Source organism: Pinus tabuliformis, chromosome Q (assembly GCF_031772625.1).
Source record: "Pinus tabuliformis cultivar Carrire ecotype Pingquan chromosome Q, CPIR1, whole genome shotgun sequence".
Taxonomy (NCBI): Eukaryota; Viridiplantae; Streptophyta; class Pinopsida; order Pinales; family Pinaceae; genus Pinus; species Pinus tabuliformis.
The window spans coordinates 911,461,792-911,483,917 of NC_142296.1; the positions used below are offsets into that span (position 1 = coordinate 911,461,792).

At 40.0% G+C, this 22,126-nt stretch overlaps 1 protein-coding gene across 2 annotated transcripts in view; it reads right to left on the reverse strand.

The window, feature by feature from the left end:
* The window catches only part of LOC149222430 (zinc finger MYND domain protein), a 311,270-nt gene extending 289,624 nt beyond the window's left edge, over positions 1–21,646 (reverse strand). Inside the window, exons 1-2 of one of the 2 annotated variants that reach the window (XM_089385443.1) lie at positions 21,535–21,646; positions 20,855–21,392 (exon numbers count right to left, since the gene is read on the reverse strand). In XM_089385443.1, coding sequence (XP_089241569.1) covers positions 20,855–21,160 — 306 coding nt within the window. In that variant the 5' untranslated portion in view covers positions 21,161–21,392; positions 21,535–21,646. Of the gene's footprint in view, positions 1–20,854; positions 21,477–21,534 lie in introns of those variants that run through there. The other variant, XM_089385442.1, reaches the window with a different exon arrangement.
* Positions 21,647–22,126: the final 480 nt, after the last annotated feature.

Below are 22,126 nucleotides of genomic sequence, written 5' to 3' on the forward strand. Positions count from 1 at the left end.
GCGCACTGATGAAGTCCTCTGCATCTCGCAGAATCTGATGAAGTTCCCTGCTAGTTCTTCCTCTGCTAGCAGGTGCTTCTATTCGCTCCTCCTCCTCATCCTGAGAATCTTCCTGTCCTGAGGAAGAATTCTTTACCTCTGTTGGTTGAAGGGGCTTAACCAACGACTCCTCTTTCGACTGCTCCTCGGAAGGCATCTCGCGAGATATTTTGAAAGCCATGTCCTCCATGAACTTTACATCTTGTCGCACTACTACCTTCCTGCTCCCTGGAAGATAGATTCTGTATGTCTTAGCGTTCATGTCTTAGCGTTCTCGCTATATCCCACCAGATATCCCTTTTCCGCAATCTATTCCAGCTTCTTCCTCTTTTCTTCGGGTATGCAGCAATATGCTAAACTCCCAAATATCCTGAAATGACTGACTTCAGGTGTCTTCCCTATGAAGACTTTCTCTCGAGTAATCTTGCCCACTGCCCGATGAGGAGTCCTGTTTTGAACATAGACTGTTGTGTTGCAGGCTTCTGCCCACAGGAATTTTGGCATATCCTGATCATACATCATGGCCCTAGCTGCTTCTACAATAGTCATGTTCTTTCTTTCTACTACCCCATTCTGCTTCGAATTGTAGGGAGTTTTCCACTCTTCTAATGCCCTCCTTAGCAAAAAAATCAGTGTAGTCCTTATCGACATATTCTCCACCATTATCTGAGTGCAAAACTTTTATTTTCTTCCCAGTCAGATTCTCCACCACAGCCTTGAACTCCTTGAATCAACAGAAAACCTCATCCTTGGTTTTCAGAAAATAAATCCAAGTTTTCCTTGAGTGGTCATTAATGAAGGTAAAGAAATACTCGGCACCACTGAGAGCTTTGACGGACATAGGTCCGCAGATATCTGAGTGTATCAATCCTAATACACTCTTGGCCATGTGTTTGGTCCTAGGAAATGCTACCTTGGCATACTTTCCTAGAGCACATCCCTTGCATACATCATCTCGTTCCGTACTCAGATCCGGAACTCCTGTTACAGTGCTCCTAAGAACTCTTAGAGCTCCATGGTGCAAGTGACCCATTCTTCTGTGCCATAGTTCGTTCAAGTCCTTGTCTCCATAACTGCCTATTAGTGCCATTGGTGATTCTAGTTGTAATCTATACAACCGATTACTTTTGATCCGGATCTGCACTTTCCTTTTCCAGCTCGGGTGTTTGACGTATACCTTCTCCTTGATGAAGTAAACGTCATAGCCCTTGCCTTGTAGTTGTAACACGGAAAGTAAGTTCATCCCCAATCCTGGTACATGCAGCACATTTGTAGCACGGAACCGTTCTCCCGATTCTGTCTGAAAGACTATGGTACCCTTCCCTACTGGAGTACACTTTGCCCTGTTCCCCATGGTGATTTGAAAGTTCATATTCTCTTCTCGATATTCTACGAAACACTCCCTGATTCTTGTCATATGCCATTGAGGCTCCACTGTCTATAAACCATACTTCTGATGATGCAGCACTAGTCATACACGCCACTTCTTCTTCCAACCTGGAAGCTAACATAGAGAAATCGAAATCTCTTTCTCTTGTGCAATTTCTGAGAATCTGTTTAAGTCCCCTGACGTGGATGCCTCTGCATCGTGGTCTCGAACCATAACTGATTTTCGCTTCCTGTCTCTAATTACTTGCTCTAGTACCATGTGAAAATTCTATCACTGCAGCTACTGATTTACTTTTCCTACTTATTCCACAATAAATTATTTATGAAATTACTTCAATAAACATTAAAATAAATACTACTACAAATATCACACCGTAACAGAGAAACAAACATATGCACAAGAATCAACACATTGACACAGTTATTTTGGACAACAGTCCCCGGAAAAACCCAATGTGGGAAAACTAGGGCAGCAAGGGCGGTTTTTATTATTCAGCATTTTTTCAGTCCAACAAGGTGCCAAACTGGCTTACCCACAGAGAGAAAAATTCTCCAACACTTCTCCCAATCCTAGCGTCAGCGCAGCTGACCTCTGTGTGGCTCTCAAACCCTCTGCGTTAGCCTTGGACCTCTCTACGTCACCCACGCAGGCCCAGTTAATGACTACGCAGTCTCCTGCTGCCTCTGCATCGACCTGAAATGCCCTGCGTCTACCTCTCCTGCCTCTGCGTTGATCTCTAGTCGTTGATCTCGTCTCTCTATTCTGTACTTGTTGCCTCCTGACTGCTCACCAGACCACTGGTTCAATTTCGCAGCTAACCCCGCTCCAGAAATTGAACTGACTGATCTCCCTTAGTGTGTCTTCCCAGTGACCCTCAAGCCTCCTCTTATACTTTTCTCGTTGGCACATCAACAGCCGAGATTAAGTCCCTAATCAACGGCTAAGATTAACTCTGGCTTGATCCATGACTTTTGGACCCTTCTAACATAGTTCCACATTAATATTTTATTTTCCCTAAGTTTAGACTTAGGGACTCTATTAAAAATATTAATTATTTTAATATCTCCCAAACTGTTTAGAATTTGCCCAAACCATTTCTAAGTATTGGAGATCTCATGTGCTTTAGCCTCTCCACCAATTTTCGTGGCTAGAGCACATCCAATGCTACCCCAAATCAACATGCGCTTCCCAGCATATGACTGCTACTAGTCTCTGCAACTATCACTCTGGCATCTAACTGCATCAACTATCACTGATCCATCTTGCTACTGAAAATTATGGGCCCCCGTAGCCAGGTATTGATCCATGTGGTGGACTCCTCAAAAATCCTTCCCATCTGTAGCACTCTGGAGCTACAGCACCAAGTCACCCCACCTCACTCCTGCAGGTATGTCAGCAAACATGGCGAAGTCTTCCTCTAGCCTGGAGGAAACCCTATCGATCTCTGTTGAAGCTGCCTGTTGGTCCTGCTTCTCCTTGTCCTTCTTCCTTAGAGGACACTGGGTACTGTAGTGACCAAGCTCACCACATCTGAAGCACTTGACCTTCGACAGGTCCTCCTTCCTATTCCTCTGCTCACCCTGTCCCTGACTACGGCCCTTAGATATGAGGGCCACATTCTCCTCCTCCTTCACCTGCTAGGATCCACTGCTACTGCCACTGATGGAGCACTTCAATAGAGGTCTTCTCAACTCCTCCTGCTACAAATCAACCCATATCCTGTCCCACCTTGGCAAGGTATCTCTGCCAAAGATACTTTGGACAAATACCTGCCATTCCTCTAAGACGTTGTTGAGTGCCAATCGCACTAGCTCTGTGGGTTGAGGCACTCCCGAACAGTTGACAACTGGTCTCGAACCTCCTAAATCCTAGTGAGGAAGGGGTCTATGCCTTCCACTTTCTACATCCCGATACATCTCAGCTTCTCCTCTAAGTACATCTTCTGTTGCTCGGAAGTACCTTGGTATAGCGTGGAGAGGGTCTCCCACATCTCTTTGGCTGTTCCTTTGCCCGCTATATGTGAGACAATATGATCCCTGACTCTGTCTAGGATCAACCTCTTCGCCATCTCCTTTTTGTACTTTTTCAGTTGATTTGCATCTGAGGGAACTGCTACCATTGCATCTATGTATGTTTACAAGCCAAACTCATCTAGAAGGAAGGACATCCTTGCCTTCCAGATGACGTAGTTGGAAGCCCCATCCAGCCTATCCTGATCACGAAGCCCAGTGGTGGCCATCTCAACAAAATGTTGAAAATCTCCTCTTTCCTTCTGTTAAGTTGCTCCTCTTATTCGCACTCCCTTCTAGAGTGAGAAGATCTGCTCACAATGACTGTTGATCTGCAAGGAAAAATCGAACTTCCTGAGACAAGAAGTTCCTTGAGGAAAATCTTCCCTCTGTGTGTGCTCTTCTTCCTTCCACCCGACGCTAGCTCTAATCGAGAAAACTGGTGCAAAACCAATGTGTCCAGCTAGAGATCTACTCCACGAAAAATACTGAGTTGCTCCCTCTGCCTCTGGAATCACTTTGATCTAGAGAGATTGAATTTTTCTGCCTCTTACTCAAAAAAATCGAACCTCCTCAAGTAACTAGGCCTCTTGGCAAATTGACTATGCTGCCCTTGGGAATTTCGATCCGTTGCTCACACTGAACAGCGAAATTCCTTCTCTTCGCCTATGAGCTCTCTGGCTGATCAACTGCGCTCTGATACCATGTGAAAAGTCCAAATCGAAATCCTATGCAGCAACTGGAAATTATTCTCCTAATTGTTAATTTAATTTAACAATTTATTTACTATTTGCTACAGCAAATACTAAATAAATCACACTGCAATCTCCACAAATAAAACTGCGGAAGAATAAACCCCGTAAGAAATGTTAGCGCACACATAAAATAACACAATTATTTTTGGACAATAGTCCTCGGTAAAACCCAACTTGGGAAAACCGGTGCAGCAGTTGAGGGTTTTATTATTATGCGGCAATGAAATAATATGAGTACAATTGGATGTCGAAATTGGCAATCCTACAGAGAAATACTGGCAAAAATCTAGAGAGGAATTTTCCTTACCACACAGGCAATTCTCCCGGCACAACTTGCCTTCAAAATTTCGTCCCTCTAAGCCTATGCGTCCACCTCTGCGTAGTTGGCTAGACGTCTAGCCTCAAACTGGACTTTGATGAAATCGTTTTGCGTTCTACTGACCAAAAAGACGCTTCTCCAACACTCTAGAATCCTTCCTGGCCTCTGAAACTGAAAACGTCAATCTCTCACAACAAATTGACTTTGCCTCTAGAGGCTATTGTGTCACCCCAGCGTGAGCCTCTCTGTGGCTCTCTTGCCTCTCTACAAATGCACTCATCGGATCTGGAAACCTTCCTCCGACTTCACTGTCTCTGCCCCTCTCCCATTGCTTCCATTTGACTAGCTCTCTCTCCAGCAACTGACTGTTGTTACTTTGGAAATCAATCTACTCATGAAATCGAACTGCTCAAGTGTCTCAAGTAATTTCTCCATCACCACATCGATCTCCTCTTATAATCCTCCGTTGGAGCACCAATAGCCAAGATTAAAACTTAATTAATGGCTATGATCATCTCTGAATCGATCGTGTGAGTTTCTAGATGATTCTCACCTTGACTTAATTAATACTGATTAATTAACCATACTCCCTAAGTTAAGACTTAAGAAATATTTAAAAATTGGTTAATAATATAATTAAGTCATTTCTAGGCAAAATTTCCATAAATGAATTTTGGGTTTTGGAGATCTCATGTATTCTAGCCTCTCCACCAAAATTTCAAGCTAGAACACATTCGATGCTACAAAAACTAACACTCCCTCTTAGCAAGGAACGCGTTCTAGTGCTATTGCACACCCTGTAGCAACACCCTGTATCCTCATCTCCTGTCACGTTGCTGATGTCTGGCCATACTACCCACCAACCACTGTGGAACTCTAATATACGTTGCATCTGTGTTGCTGTTGAACCACTGCCAACACTGCATCTGCACTGCAACTCCCTCTCATATGTTGTTGCTGCAACTGAAAAGCATCCAAAATACTGAATCAACTATGATCAATATGATGCATCTGTCACCCGAGTCTCTGATTGTTGCTAATATCTGCACTGTCACTGAAGAATTTGCGTTGTTGCTGACTATGCATTGCTACTGCGCTCCCCAACATCTCAATGCTACTAGTCTCTGCAATTCACTCTGGCATTTGACTGCATCAACTGTCATTGATCCATCCTAATACTGAAAATTGTGGGCCTCGGTAGCCAGGTATTTATCCATGAGGTGGACTCCTCAAGGATCCTACCCATCTATAGCGCTCTGGGGCTACAACATCAAGTCACCCCACCTCACTCCTGGAGGTATGTCAACAAACATGGCGAAGTCTTCCTCCAGCTTGGAGGAAAGCCTATCGATATCTGTTGAAGTTGCCTGTTAATCCTGCTTCTCCTTGTCCTTTTTCTTGAGAGGACACTGGGTACTGTAGAGACCAAGCTCACCACATCTGAAGCACTTGACCTTCGACAAATCCTTCTTCTTCTTCCTCTGCTCCCCATGTCCCTGACTGCGACCCTTAGATGCAAGGGCCACATTCTCCCCCTCCTTCACCTGCTTCGATCCGCTGTTGTTGCCACTGATGGATCTCTTCAATAGAGCTCATCTCAACTCCTTCTGCTGCAAATCAGCCCACATCTAATCCCACCTTGGCAAGGTATCTTTGCCAAGATACTTTGGACGAACACCTGCCATTCCTATGAGACACTATTGAGTGCCAATCGCACTAGCTCTGTGGGTTGAGGCACTGCCCCAACAGCTGACAACTAGTCTCGGACCACCTGAATCCTGGTGAGGAAGGGGTTTATGCCTTCCCCTTTCTGCATCCTGATGCATCTCAACTTCTCCTCTAAGTACATCAATATATGTTTTCAAACCAAACTCATCTAGAAGAAAAGGACATCCTTGCCTTCCAGATGACGTAGTTGGAAGCCGCATCCAGCCTGTCCTAATCATGAAGCCCAGTAATGGCCATCTCAACAAAATGTTGAAAATCTCTGCTTTCCTTTTACTCAGCTGCTACTCTGTTATTCGCACTCCCTTCTAGAGTGAGAAGATCTGCTCACAACAACTACTGATCTGCAAGGAAAAATCGAACTTCCTGAGACAAGTTCCCTGAGGAAAATCTTCCCTCTGTGTATGCTCTTCTTCCTTCCACCCGACGCTAGCTCTGCTCTAGCAAACTGTTGCAAAACCACTGCGTCCAGCTAGAGATATACTCCACGAAAATACTAAATTGCTCCCTCTGCCTCTGGAATCACTCAATCTGGAAAGATCGAATTTTTCTGCCCCTTACTCAAAAAAATCGAATCTCCTCAAGTAACTCGGCCTCTTGGCAAAGTGACTGCGCTAACCCTGGGAATTTTGATCTATTGCTCACATTGAACAGCGAAATTCCTTCTCTCTTTACCTCTGAGCTCTTTGGTTGATCAACTGTGCTCTGATAACATATGAAAATTCCAAACCAGAATCCTATTACAACAACTGGAAATTATTCTCCTAATTGTTAATTTAATTTAACAATTTATTCACTGTTTGCTACAGCAAATACTGAATAAATCACATTGCAATCTACATAAATAAAACTGTGGAAGAATAAGCATTGGAAGAAATGCTAGCACACATAAAATAACACAGTTATTTTTGGACAATAGTCCTCGGAAAAAACCCAACTTGGGAAAACCAGTGCAGCAGCTGTGAATTTTATTATTATGCAGCAGTGAAATAATCTGAGTACAACTGGATGCTGAAACTGGCAATCCTACAAAGAAATACTGGCAAAAATCTGGAGAGGAATTTTCCTCACCCCACAAGCAATCTCCTGGCACAACTTGCCTTCAAAATTTCGGCCAGCTGAGCCTCTACGTAGCTGGCTGGACATCTAGCCCCAGACTGGACTCTGATGAAGTCATTTTACCTTCTGCTGACTAGAAAGACGCTTCTCCAGCACTCTGGGACTCCTTCCCGACCTCTGGAACTAAAAACATCAATCTCTCACAGCAAACCGTCTTTGTCTTTAGAGGCTACTGCGCTGCCCCAGCATCAGCCTCTTTGTGGCTCTCTTGCCTCTCTGCAAATGCACTCACCGGATCTGGAAACCTTCCTCCGACTTCACTGTCTATGCCCCTCTCTCACTGCTTCGATCTCACTAGATCTCTCTCAGGCAATTAAATGTTGCAACTCTTGAAATCAATTTTCTCATGAAATCGACCTGCTCAAGTGTCTCAAGTAATTTCTCCATCACCACATCGATCTCCTCTTATAATCCTTTGTTGGAACACTAACGACCAAGATTAAAACTTAATCAATGGCTAGGATAATCTTTGGATCGATCCGTGTGAGTTTCTAGATGATTCTCGCCTCGACTTAATTAATATTGATTAATTAACCATATTCCCTAAGTTTAGACTTAGGAAATATTTAAAAATGGTTTAATAATCTAATTAAGTTATTTCTAGGCATAATTTCCAGAAATGATTTATGGGTTTTGGAGATCTCATGTATTCTAGCCTCTCCACCAAAATTTCAAGGCTAGAACACATCCAATGTTACAAAAACTAACATGGATTAGAGCATGGGATAGAGGTGTAAAAAGTCTATATAGTATCCCCTCATAGATCCCAATCACCCATGCATCATTAGTACTAGAGCCCTTACCCCAAACCAAAATCTTGCCATCAACAAAAGCAACTCTATCACCCTTATCCTCAAGACAAGAAATAGAAAGTAAGTTTTTCTTCAAACCTGGAACATATAAAATATTGTTGAGGTGAATACTTCCACCAGACTCGAGCTCCAACGAAGTAGATCCAATCCCTTTCATTGGATAGCTCTTCTTGTCTCAAAGTTCAATTGAATGAGATGAGTTACCCTTAGATACAGTTTGAAGTTGACTGCATTCTCTCATCATATGTCTGGAGGCACCACTGTCAATAACCCATACATTCTCGTCTTTGAAAGTGTCAGATAAAGCGGAGAACAAACTTCCATCTACTACTTCCTTTGCGAGCTTGGAGATGATCTTCAATAGACAATCCTTGATAAATGTAGCGAGATTTCCAAGAAACTTGAAACCCTTCCTTATAAACCTCGCCACAGTGCCAACTAAGATGTGATCTTCAGTCTCCTTCTTGCACCTTAGCTCTAAAACCATGTTGGAAAATTAGGAGACTTATGTATTATAGATGATTTTCCTTAACTTGATAATTACTTGTGATATGTGTTGGCCTTTTATTACTTTATTAGATCTTTGTTCATCAAGCAATTACCAAAACAATGAAGATCACAAGACAAAGTATACAAGATATTGGCCCCAAGCCAGGGAAAAACCCCTCCAAGGGGAAACACAGAAAAATGCTTCTCTTCTTCTTTAGAATCTGCTTACAAAGAGACTTCCAAGACCCAAAGACCAAAGCCAACAACCCTACCAAGCACCAAGTCAGCCCCCAACAAGATCTTCTCCAAGGCAACTTCCAAACTTCGACCTACTGCAACTTTGTCCCAAAAATTTTGCCCTGCAATTTTGGCCTTCTACAACTGCAACTTCACAGAAACCCTACCTTTGCACATGTGGGGAGAGAGAGAGATTTAGCCCAAGAAACTTCGCTTTTTCCTTCCTTTCTTCATCCTTCTAGCTCTTCTTCTCCTTTGCTATTGCAGATCGAACTTGACTTGAGTGAGTGTGTCAAATGAGGTCGAGCTCCTTGTATTTATAGCCTCCTTGAGGGGTTGAATAGCCCTCCTTTAGGCCGACTTGATATTGCTCCTAGGCTGACTTGGTCTTGGGATACAAAATGGCTTTTTCTTGATAAAATAAATATTTTTCTTTATTACAATTAATCCAAATGGGACTATGACATATGACCAATAATATTCTTTATCCTAGAAAGACCTAGAAAACCTAAAAGCACGAAGAACGTGCTTTTGACTCAAACAGAGTAAGAAATCCATACTCCAAAATAAAAATATATGTTCTCTTTCTTTCTTTTTTTTCCTTTATAAATAATATACAATGTCATGATTACAATTAGGTCATTATGAAGATCAAACCTAGTTACAATTTTCAACACCTAATAGCAGCATGGTAGCAAGAAGGTTTTCCTAGTAAGAGGGAGAGGATCATGTTAAGACGATTTCCTCAATTATAAGAGTTACTTCAGATTTTGAAGAAGCTTCATGATTAAAGAAGATCTCGAACTTTAAAAAGGAAGGACTCGTGAAGAAATATTGACTTCAGAGGGAGCTAGAAGCAAAAGTTGACATGAAGGATCTTTCACTACAACTTGGGACTTGAGGATACATCATTTGGGTTGGAAGTGCTAATGATGAGTAGAGATACTACTAATGGTTGGGACCTGGTATGGTTTCCTGGAAGAGTATGAAGCAAAATTATGTTGCACTACAAGGCAAAAGATATGACAATTGGTACAATTAGTTGTGAAGCAGTTTCACTCCGTAAAATGTTTGATGGGCTAATTGATGACGTGTTGGATTCGATCATGATACTCTACAAAGATTGTCAAGTCCCTGGCTTTTATAGAAGATGGAATCACTTGATGATTCGAGAGTATGGTGCAGAGAGAGGCCGAGAAGCTACAACAAATCTCCACAGATGAAGAAGTAGCCAATGCATTAATAAAGTCCTTCCTAAAGGAAAAGATGAGTATTTTTTAGACAAGCTTGGGCTTGTGGATATGTCCTCCCTAGTTGAGAGGGAGTGAGGATGGACACCTTATTCTCCATGTGCCATGTACTATGGCCAGGACTAACAACCGTAAGTCTAGTGCATGAACACGAATAGGGAGAATGGTGGATTGGATAAGCATCTTGGATGAACATTCTTGAGTCAGGTATTGTGGCCAATTAGGATTGACACCCTAAGTCAAGTACATGGACTTGGTAAAGAATGGTCCAGTGAGGGAAATTTTCCTTGGCATTAGGAAATGGTCCTATGAGGACATATCTTGGTCAACCTAGGTGGGGTATGTGCCTTGAGAGACGGTGGCGTCCTATTGAATGCCTCCCAACATTGAGCTATGATCTAGTGGAGAGATAGAGCTTACTTGTCAAGGCCTTGGTATTTTGACAACGTTGGTTATGATGATGCTATCACCATTGATGCTTATCAATCTAAATCCTTTCTTATAGAAGTTCTCAACTTGAGAATATCCTAATGTCATTATGAATACCTCCCTAGTTAAGAAGGAGTGTTGGAATTGTAACTAGGTTCGGTCTCCAAAATTGTCATTGTACTTATGTATTTTATGTAAAAACAAAAAGAAGAAAAATTATTATTATTGTTTTTATTGTCAAGCATGTTCTTCATGCTTTGTTTTGGTCAAAAGAAAATGTAAAAGGGAATGTTCTTCGTGACCCTTGTAAAAGAAGAAAATTTGAATTTTTGTAAGTATCATTTGTCCCTCCAAGTTGCCAAGTCGGCCTACCCAAAGGACATGTCGCTTCACATGAACGATCAACCATATATTGGCACCTATCCTCAAGCATTTGGCATCCAATTCGAGTCTCTTCTATGAAAAGCAAAATTTGGGTCTGTTGCATGGAATCTAAGGCATATAAAAGCAATTTTTTTGTGGTACCTTCTATCTCTGTGATGTGAATTTCTATAATGTATCCCTCTCTGTAATGTGAGCTTCTATTTCTATGACACCTCTCTCTGTATTAATGCAAGCTTCTGCGCAAAAGATGTGAGTTTTAGAAGCACAATCTACTATGATAATGCAAGTTTCAAAAGTACATATTGATGCAAATTTCAGAGACATATTCTACTATGATAATGTTGTTGAAAATGATAACGAGAAAGGGTTCCTTGATTTGTGCCTTAATCAAAGGGACCACAACAAGTTTCTCAGCATGCTCGAGTTCCCTATAAGTTAGGATGAATTCCTATAATTTAGGATTTGTTCCTAAAAGTTAGGAAGAGTTATGAGGCAGTTAAGTGACGAGCAAAAGTGGAAGGCCAAGTTTATTGTCTTCTAGTGTGAGTTAATTGGGGAAAAGGACCAGTCACTGAATCTCAAGTTCTAGAATTGAGATGAGACAAGTTGCATGAGTTAGTTCAACTCAGTTAACTCATCAATCACAAAATCGAATTCTTAAAATATAATTTGCCAAGTTTAGCCATTCGAATTGCTTATAAGGAGGAGCGAAGGCACAATTGTATTATTCTTAAGCACGAGTTTGTGTGTGAGCTTGTGAGAGAGCGTGCTAAGCAGGAGGCTTGTGCGAGTTGATAGAGGGAGAATTTTCCTTGGGAATGCGCTAGGAAATAGGAGGAATTTCGTAAGAAATAGGAGCTCCTCATGTGCTAGGAAATAGGAGGCTATTTACCAGAATTCATACAAGGATTTCGGAGCTCATCCAGGCAAGGCAAGAAGGCATAGGGATCAAGGGCCTTGCAGATTGTTTCAAGCTTAGTTCAAGTGGGGAGATCATTGTATTCTCTATTGAAGCAAGAGTGTTTTCTAAGGGATCTATTGTTCATTCTTCTATCAATAAAATTCTCAATCAAGCAAAGAGTTTTCCCAGTTTGGTTCCCTAGAAAAATTGTGTTGTTGAATTGTGTGATTGTGTATTTATTTATGTTCCTATTCCACTGCAAAATAAGTAGAGAAATTATGTGTCTATGTGAAAAGATACTAGTTTTCAGATTGTTCATATTAGTTACTAGTAGTTGCAGAATTTTGTAGATTTTCTACAAATGCGAGTTTCAAAAGTACATGATGATGCAAGTTTCAAAAGCATTTAAGGACAGGCAGAATTTTGTAGATTTTCTACAAATGCGAGTTTCAGAAGTACATGATGATGGAAGTGTCAAAAGCATTTAAGGACAACCATATGGCAGATTGGTTGATTGTTTTATGGTCAAAATTTGGCAAAATTTGGAGGGCTGACTTGGCACTTGGATCATTGGTTAGTTTAACTTGGATTTCTCTTGTTGATGAAGAATCTATAAGAAAGGATTGTCAGGTTTTCCCCTTGTGGGTTTTGTCTTGGCCTCTGGCCTAATTTCTAGTGTTCCTTGTCTTTTGTGCATTGTATTTGTATAATTGGTTGGTGACCTAATGAATGAAGTAATTGTTAAATGGAAAACATATATAAATTGTTACAAGTAATTATCATGCTGAGATATTCAATCTTTCAATCGAATTTCAAACACAAGGATACTGCCACAGTTGTTCCATCCCACAAATGGCCTGGTAAGGGCCATTCATATGACAAAATACTTTGAAGAACCTTGAATCTCAATTCAACTTATACATGCTACTTCACAACATTACACCTCTCACATTCATCACAGAAAACATATTTCAAAGAATAACTCTGTATACAGAGTTCATGCATAAAGAAAAAAAACAACTAGAAACCAAGTGCATTTACACATTCTTCAACTCAGCAATATAAGATTCCTAGTAAACCAACACGGTAGCTTTCATGAAAACTCTAAATAATATTGTCATTTCATTCAAAAGGAAATGATTACACTTATCTGTGTTATTTAAGCTCTATTGGAAACTGAAGAAGGGAGAGCCACTCTCCACCCAACTATAGTTTCAGCTACGCTACAGTTTTCTTGTGGATGGCCACCCAAGATGTCACTTTTAGAGGATGCTAGATCACACATGTGGGCTAATTGAGGCTTATTTTCATGTTATTTCATAGATTTGGCTATCTTTGGGGGTCGACTTGATGATCTATCCACCTTGTATCATGGATTTAATCAATTTTAGGGCTTTTTAGTCTAAATTAAGGGAAATCGACTTGGTTACCCACATATAAATAGGGGAGTTGATTTCCTCTTGGATTCATTATCACATTTGGATTATTACAACTCCTCATTAGTGATCTCTCTCTCTCTCTAGTGCGCAATGGAGGCCTAGTTGAGCGACTTTTTCTTAAGTGGATCTTGTGATGTGATGTGATCTTTGTTCATGGATGCTTATGGTGGATCTTGAATGTTGCTTGGTGAAGTAAGTAGGTTTATTTCCTTTATCTTGGTATATATATATATATATATATTTCAACTTTTGAAGAAAAAAAAGAATCTGCATTCAGTAAGAACAACCTCTCAACTTATATGCATAAGAAAATTTGAAAATATTAAAGAAACCTAAGAAGTTAAGTGTGATAGTAATCACTTAACTTCTCTTTCTTTCCTTTCTTTCTCTGGACCTTCTGCCATCCCCCTAAGTGGGAATCAATTAGAAACATTGCCAAATTGCTCACGATTATCTCTAGTGGGTGTTCTTTGTTTGAATCTAAACTTTCTGTAACATGAACCCTCTTTGTGCCCACTGTCCCATCCTCTTTGTGTGCCACATTGTTTTTTTGTTCTAGATCCCTTCTAATTTTGTGCCATTCTGCTTGTGGGTTGAATTTCCAACATGTACCTGATTACTCCCTTCTTCTTGTTTTGATGGGTTCCCTGTGATTTCCTCTTCTTCTTCCTCTGTGAGGTCGGGATCGAAAGGATACCATCCTTTTGTTTTGTGAGCCTGCCCCTTCTTCTTTTCTGGGTGCTTTTTTGCTTGTGGGCATGTGTCCTACAAGTGTCATGTTTGGTAACATGTGCAGCATCTGAATGTAATATTTTCATAATCCAAAATTTAGGTCCATTGAAAGGTTTTATGTTTAAGCTGAATACGGTCAGGTAGACCCTTACTTAGGTCTATTTCTACACAGATTCTGGCGAAGGTAAAGAACCCTTTCTACATGTTGAAGAATCAAGAGAAATTAGGTGTGGTGTGATTCTTCTTAACTTGATAACAATTTGTGGAGTCTTTTTACTTTTTCTTGTTAGCTTAATCTAACTTGATAACAATTTGTGTTGGCGGATGTGGACCAAGGACAGCAAGTTTCTCTTAAGCTGTGGGAGATATAGAACATGATCCAGAAGAAAGTCTAGAAGACCAGGCAGTTTAAGCCTGATTGTGCCAAGCCCTGATGGCTTGAATTTTTACTGATCTGCAAAGTATACTGCTCCATCAACATTGTCAGTGAAATCTTCAAAAAAATCTTTTCTATGAGTCATATGACAGGTTGCTCCTGAATCAAGCAACCAATCATTTTTCAAAGAAGCAAGTGAAGCATTAAACAAATCTTCATTTACTCCAATGTTACATTGTGCCTCAATATAGTGAGCGGATTCAGGTGCTTTACCTTTGTTTGTATCATCAGTTTTACCTTTCTGCTGGTTTCTTTTCTGCTCAATTTTGTCCCATGGTAGCTTGCATGTAGAAGCATCATGTGATCCATTTCGTTTGCAGCGAATGCAATGCAGATCTGCCTTTTCTCCTTGAGAATGTCTGCCCCCCTGCCTCTGAAGTATCTTCCTCTTCCTCTTTGTCCACCTCTTCCTCTTGTAGAATCTTGAGCAGGATGCTTTTCTTTATGAGCAAGGCACACAGTCTCTTCAGAAGATTCAGGAGCTGTCTTCTTTCCAAAGGCTTTCTCTCTTTCAGCAAACTTTTTCACAAGAGAGTCAAAGGTTATATCTTTAAGATTTCCATTTGCTTGTAAAGACTCAAGATAATTGGAGTAGGTAGGATAGAGTGCCTTGAGAAAAGCAATAAGAGGGATATCCAGCTCAACCTTAGTGGATTTAATATCATGCATTACAGACTTTACTTCAGATGCAAGAGCAAGAGGATCATTATTTTTCAGTTCAAGAGTGAAGAGTTTAATCATGAGCTGAACAACTTCAAGTGCAGAATGTGAGTCATAGAGTTCTTTCAGCTTTTGTAAAGCTTCAAAGGCAGTTGAATATGATGAAATATGACGACTTACTTCTTCATTTACAGCTGTTGTGATTAATGCATAGGCTTTGTTGTTCTTGTTTTCCCAAATGACGAGCTCTTTGTCTAATGTAGGCTGCACTGGGTCACTGTCTCCTTCTCCGACACACACTCCTTTCCACAACTCATTGAAGATGAGGGTGTGTTTTATCATCCGGGACCATTCAGGATAGTTCTCCTTGCCAGTGAGAACTATTCCTACCATAGAGATGATTGAATGCATTCTGTAAAAAATACTTTTGCTAATAAAAAAACTTCTGCTGATAAATAACTTCTGCTGATAAAAAAAACTTCTACTGATAAATAACTTCTGTTGATAAAAAAAAAAACTTCCTTACGTTACAGCCTTATGCACTATATTTTCTTCAATTCCCTCTAATATTTGATAGAAGCATCAGCATTTCATTGAAATATTATGTACATATCACTTCAATATTACATATCACTTTAATGCAATATTATGTACATATCACTTCAATATTACATATCACTTTAATGCTTCAACGCAGCATTACCATTCAAATGATAAAAAAAAACTGTGCAATACTACTATTCACCTCCACAAATGCTTTAAATGATTTTTTTTTAAACAAGACTGCGCAATACTACAGGCATTCAAATCAAAGGTTGATGATTTTTTTTTAAATAAGACTGCGCAATACTACAGGCATTCAAATCAAAGGCTGATGATTTTTTTTTAAATAACACTGCGCAATACTGCAGGCATTCAAATCAAAGGCTGTGTTCAGGCCAATGATATTTTTTTTTTAAACAAGACTGCGCAATACTTCAGGCATTCAAATCAAAGGCTGATGATTTTTTTTAAATAAGACTGCGTTCTGCCGTGAAGCTGGATGACTCCTTTTAAGCTACCAACCAACCTTCGACACTGCCCATCCTTGGACACAGATATTAAAGAAATGTAATGTCGTCGGAGAAAAATAGCTCAGACGTCAGAGGTTCGAATCGCAGGGAAGACTCGAAAAAAAATGCGGCAAGTTTAAACCCTTTCGTTGCTCCAAGGCTTCGGTTCGAGTCCCAGGGAGACGATCAATGATGGCCTTAATGAAATGTCAGGCAGCGTTCAATGGTATTGAAAATGTCAGACAGCGTTCACAAATCAGGCAGCGTTCAATGGTATTGAAAATATCAGACAGCGTTCACAATCAGGCAGCGTTCAATGGTATTGAAAATATCAGACAACGTTCACAATCAGGCAGCGTTCAATGGTATTGAAAATATCAGACAGCGTTCACAAATCAGGCAGCGTAACTGTATGTATGGGCAGCGAAAACCAGAGCGAAGACCACAGCGTAAATGTTTGGGTAGCTGGGCAGTGCAAACGGATATAGGAGAATCCGTGAACGCTGGTGGCTAAGTAGCAGCGAGTTGAATACCAGAAATACGACTCCTCAAGCACAAAAAAGAGGGGCTAATAGAAAGAACCAGAACGAAGCCTAAGGCAGTGCTTTTGACACCTCCTGAGGCAAATATCATTCCAATTAGGCAAATGGTGCTGGTTGGCACACACACTGCGTGTACATGCATCAGTACAGGCATCCAATTCCGAGACCCCACACACTGTAACACAAGCGTTCAGCGTTCAAACATATGAAACGTCCATCGTTCAAACATATGACACCATGTCAGATGAATGTCAGACAGAGAGCGCAGGTACAGCGAGCGCAGGGATGGCAGACAGAACGCAGGTAATCAGTTGCTGAATTATATGGGGAGCAGTGGAGCAGACCAGGAGTTACAAAAACATAAAGGCTTAAAAAAGGAGTTGGCTCTGATACCATGTCAGGCCAGGAGTAACTCCAGTTTGGCAGAAAACTCAGAAAAACTGATTCGTGTATATTCCATAGGTAACCCATTATTATATACAATAGGGAGTGATTGTTCAGTTCATCTCCCGATGACTGTTCACCTTCCCAATTTATTTATTTACATAAAATTCCCAATCATGAAGATTAGGTGTCAACAGGTTTTCATGCGTTTTTCAACGAATTTTTAGAGATGACCTCAATCTTTAGTTGTTGTTATATGCTTAATTAACCATCAAAATTTGTTGTAATTTGTCAATAGTTAACTCTTAAATTTAGCCTTCATTCCATATAATTTTTATACAAATTTCATGGCTAAATTTGTTGCAATTATAAACTATTGTTTTATAGCAATTCGTTGACCTAAAACCCTAGTTTATAACAACCTTGAATTTTTCTTGGCTTGCTGTGTTCGGGTAACCTATTTGAAACTCCCTAGGCTAACCATAGCCTTTAGGTTGAACCATATGTCCTTTGAAACAAATCTTGAATTTACTCCATCCACTGCAAACCCTAGTTTTTTTCCTCCCCGAAGCACTCAGGGAGTGACTCTCCCTCAATGCTCTTGGACATGGGCAAGGAATGAAATTTTATGGAGGGAATCACGCTCCCTATGGGAGCGCACTTCGGGAGCAAGAATGGCAAGTGGGGGGACACCCCATTCCAATGTAGTTACAAATTGAATACGCTGATATTTTCTCTAGCTATAGTGTTCGTAACCTAAACACCAACAAATGATACACATGCAATGATATTTCACTAAAAATATTTAAAAAAATAAAAAGAGAAATTGATTAGATTGAAAAAACAAAAATTGCAATCTAATAAAACACGAAGTTCACAACCCATAAAGGGCAGTTTCGTAATGCAAATACTACTCAATAATCAAAGCATCTATGTCTAAGATGTGACTAGTACTACTTCAAGCAAGCGTAATTGGTTGTTATGGGAGCAACAACATCATTGATTGGGGGAGATGAATCCAAAATATGGTACACTTTTGACAACATTATCAAACATTTTTATGTTTTATTTGTGCTACAGATGGAATTATATAACCATTATCATTAAAAGTGTGGAGATCATGCAACTTAGGACAATACTTCATATTTCGAATAAACGAACCATAATTAGAAAAAATAATAAGCCCCAAGGGTTAGCTCAATTAATCTAGAGTCAAATGTGAAGTTCTTTGGTATTGTTACTAGTTGTTGCTGATCATGGGTTCGACTCTCTTCAATTCCCTTGGGGTGAGGCCCCATAATCAAGGCCGACAGTGTACCCAATTTACCATCCACAAAATGTGGGGAAGTACTCCGGGGTTTCCTGTGCTTTCATTCCAAGTTAAAAAAATAATAATAATAATAGTTGGATTTTTTCCCAATTAATATTGGTAGGATAGAAAATAATATTAGTTGGGATTTAATACCAAGTAATTTGATTTGAGAGTGTAACCCCATTTGTACAAATATTTTGGTAAGTCATTCTATTTAGTTGGGATTCTTTCTAACTAATATGGACCTAGATCCTATTTTCATTCCTTTCTATTTAAATGGGATTCTTTCCAACTATTGAGGAACTAAATCCTATCTTCACTCCAAGTAATTGTGGGGTTTATTATATTATCCCTCTATAAAAGGATATGACTTAGTGTGTTGTGGAGAGGAGAAACACTTAAAGTTAGGAATTGGATAAAGAAATCAAAATGAAGATTGGAGATCATATTGAAGGATAATGTATTGAAGACACTTTTGATAATAACAAAATCATTTCTTATTTCCATTTCAATTATTCTTTACTTTTAGTTTAATTTAACTTATTTCATTTATTTTTTTATTATATCTTAAAGTGATTTACAAATTAAGGAGGGCATGAAGATGTTCTTCATATCCGAAGGGCCCCCTTGCTTGCATAAGGAGAGATAATGACCCAGTAGAGTAGGAGTAGAATAGATGCATTTCAATTCATTTTCTTTCTGCTGTATGTGTTATTTTAATTCATGTATTTCAATTCCTGCAAGTATGTTTTTTTTTGTTTCTGCAACCTCATTTCCTTTCCTAGTAAGTAATGTGATACTAATTTCCTTTCTATAAAAAGTGTATTAAAGAAAACTAGTAAATAAGGAACCTGGAGCCTGCACATACCGTGCATGGCATCTCGCAAGCAATCTGACTATGGGTTGACAAATTAATGCACAATTCATTTAGTTACTTTCGCTGTAAAATAGTGGGGTAATTAAATAGACTGCCAATAGACAATAGTAAATGGAATTAATGAGTACTCGGCCAGGGCATTAGCACTACAGGTGAGAGGAGCATAATACTTTTTTTTCTGGTTAGATACGTTTTGATGAACTGTCTGGAGACTTCGCTTCAGCAGTTTAGAATCGTCAATATCAAAAGCATCATCCCACTTACATTATCCTCCAAGCTTTTTATCATTCCACTACGCAATTGATGGAAGGATCGGAATTGGAAAGCAAGAAGGCCTGTATGGAGTACAAACCAGCCAATGGTTACAAATGGGTAAGTCAAAAGCCACCCCTGGATACTAGGTTCAGCAAGAGATGGGCAAATCTATTTGGATTTACATGCTCCGATAAATCTGGAAAGCCCCTCTCAAGCCCAAAAAAGCTACCTGTCTGACCAATGATACAAGGCAGCCTTGTTGTGGATCGGTGTTTGTGTTACTTGGGAATCCCTCTTTTTAAGGGAATCTGATCCAGGCTCTTTGCTCGTTCCTCCTCCTTAGCTCCTTCCCTGTTGTTTTTTATTAGTCAACTCAAGCAAGCATTCTCGAAGATGCCTTCTCCATATTGCAAACTTCAGTGAAGAAGTCTCACACTGGCGATGCCTTCTAAGTAATTTCTAGAGGCAGAAGGAAGCTTTTCATTCTACGCCCCACTCTTTACATGCCGAGCTCCACACATTTCACTAATTCGTGGCGAGAAGCTGAGCAGGCAGACAAGCTTTCTCCTAATACAAGCTGAATAAGCTCTCTTCAGAACTCAAGGATAATGGAAAGGGGATCTCCGAGGCAGAGGAACCTTATCGTGAATTCAGAAGATGAATGAAGGGTTCTGAGGACGAATTAATACCGAGCTACCATATATTCCAATCTTGTCAAGCTTGTGGGAACTCCATTGATTCCACTAAAGATTGGTCGTTGATGGACATTGAACAGCACTGATGGCAGCAATGAGGAGGCAGTATCGGGCGGCAACCCTAATGTTTGACTCGCTGGATACCACGTCAGCCCCAACCGCACCAAGCTGGTAACTGAGGGAGGGTAATTCTCTCAATTTTGAGCTTTCTTGTCATCTGGAGTCCTGGGATTTTTTGTGTTTTTGGGTAATAGCACGCACATAACTCCACTGCCGCATAAGAAGGAAATTTGTCATGTCCTTCCCCGGATTCTAAGAAAATGTCAAATCTTGTCAGTTTTGCTGATTTAATTTCGATGCAAAAAATTAATAATAAAAACAAAAGCGGACCTTTCAGCACAGGCGGGTGGGTATAGACTCGTATGAACACAGGCTGGGGTATGGACTCCTATGAAGCCCAAAGTAATCCGCCCAGGGTACGGGAAATACGGGAAAGGGCGTTGCGTATTTTTCTTTTATTACTAAATTTTTTGTTTAAAGAAAAAATAGATATTTGTCGCTTTGAAAACATATATGATATAAAAGAAATCGGAGAAAGTACAAATTCCAGACCTTAATATGTAGCACGCCTCCTCCAAGTTCGTCCCCTTCTTTTTCCGTATATTCTATTCGAGCCTCGTTTCCGTCAAAGCAAGAGCCGTTCCACTGAACAATTTCTTGGTCCGAGACCGATCCCACAAATAGAGGTAGCAAATCAACCGCGCTGTGAATTGTATTCAACACTGGCCAGGACACCTGACGCGGCAGCATCGGTAAAAAATCTTTTGGCCGGAAAGGCATCTTCAGCCCCTCCGATAATTCGCAGTAAGCAGCCACGCACAGAACCACCGCCAACAAAGCCCGCAAAACCCTGGCCATTACAACAATTAACAATTCACAACATTCAATCGGTTCCCCTCACTTCGATTTCTCTGCTTCCGATGCAAACTGAAGGTAAATCATCCATCCGATTACAGACAATTCGTCGCTTCCATTAAAACCAAATCGATGAGAGTTCCGTAAGGAGTTGATTTCTCCGCTACGGCTATTTTTTACGCCAGAAAACCAAAACTCCGGATAATCAAATGGAGGCAAACAATTCCTTCTTCGTCTGTGATGCAATCACACACAAGAAGAAAAATCAGATGAAAGGAATATTTTCTATCTGGGATATAGATATGGCTATAAATATGATACCAATTTTCTTGGTAACCAAAAAGTATAAATATGAAATGGAATCACACGTTGCGCACCTCGCAGATCAGATCAGACAAAGTCATGATCGCATGGTAAATATTATTTTAATGTTTATATTTGAATAAATTTATGTACATTGATAAGTCTCTGTCACTGTGCTGGATATGGCTTCCCCACCTGCAAAGGAAAATGCAATTGATTTGGTAATGTTGGCGTAAAGTTTCTCTTTCGCAGGCACTCAACACATCTTTAGCCACCTATTCTTTTTCTACTCCGATATCATTTTACATATGAAATTATAGGGAATAAAGCCAGAGAGAATAAATATTTGTTTACGAAGCGGAACTTCCTACATTATTTAATTTTAATTAAAACGCAACGCAAGAAAAAAAAATTGGGGTTGGAAAGCATTTTATGTTTTTTAAAATAAGTATAAAGAGGCATAATTATGAGACTAGAAAATCATTCAAATTTATTTGGGTTTTTAGTGATTTTGGTGATTTTTTATGATTGTCAATCATACATCCAACATGCAGTCGAGACAAATTGAGAAAATTCAGAAACATTTGATTACAAACAAATTCAATATTAAAAGTGCAATGCCTTATGTTATCTTGTAAGTGAAATAAGGGTTGCTCCTATTGAAGC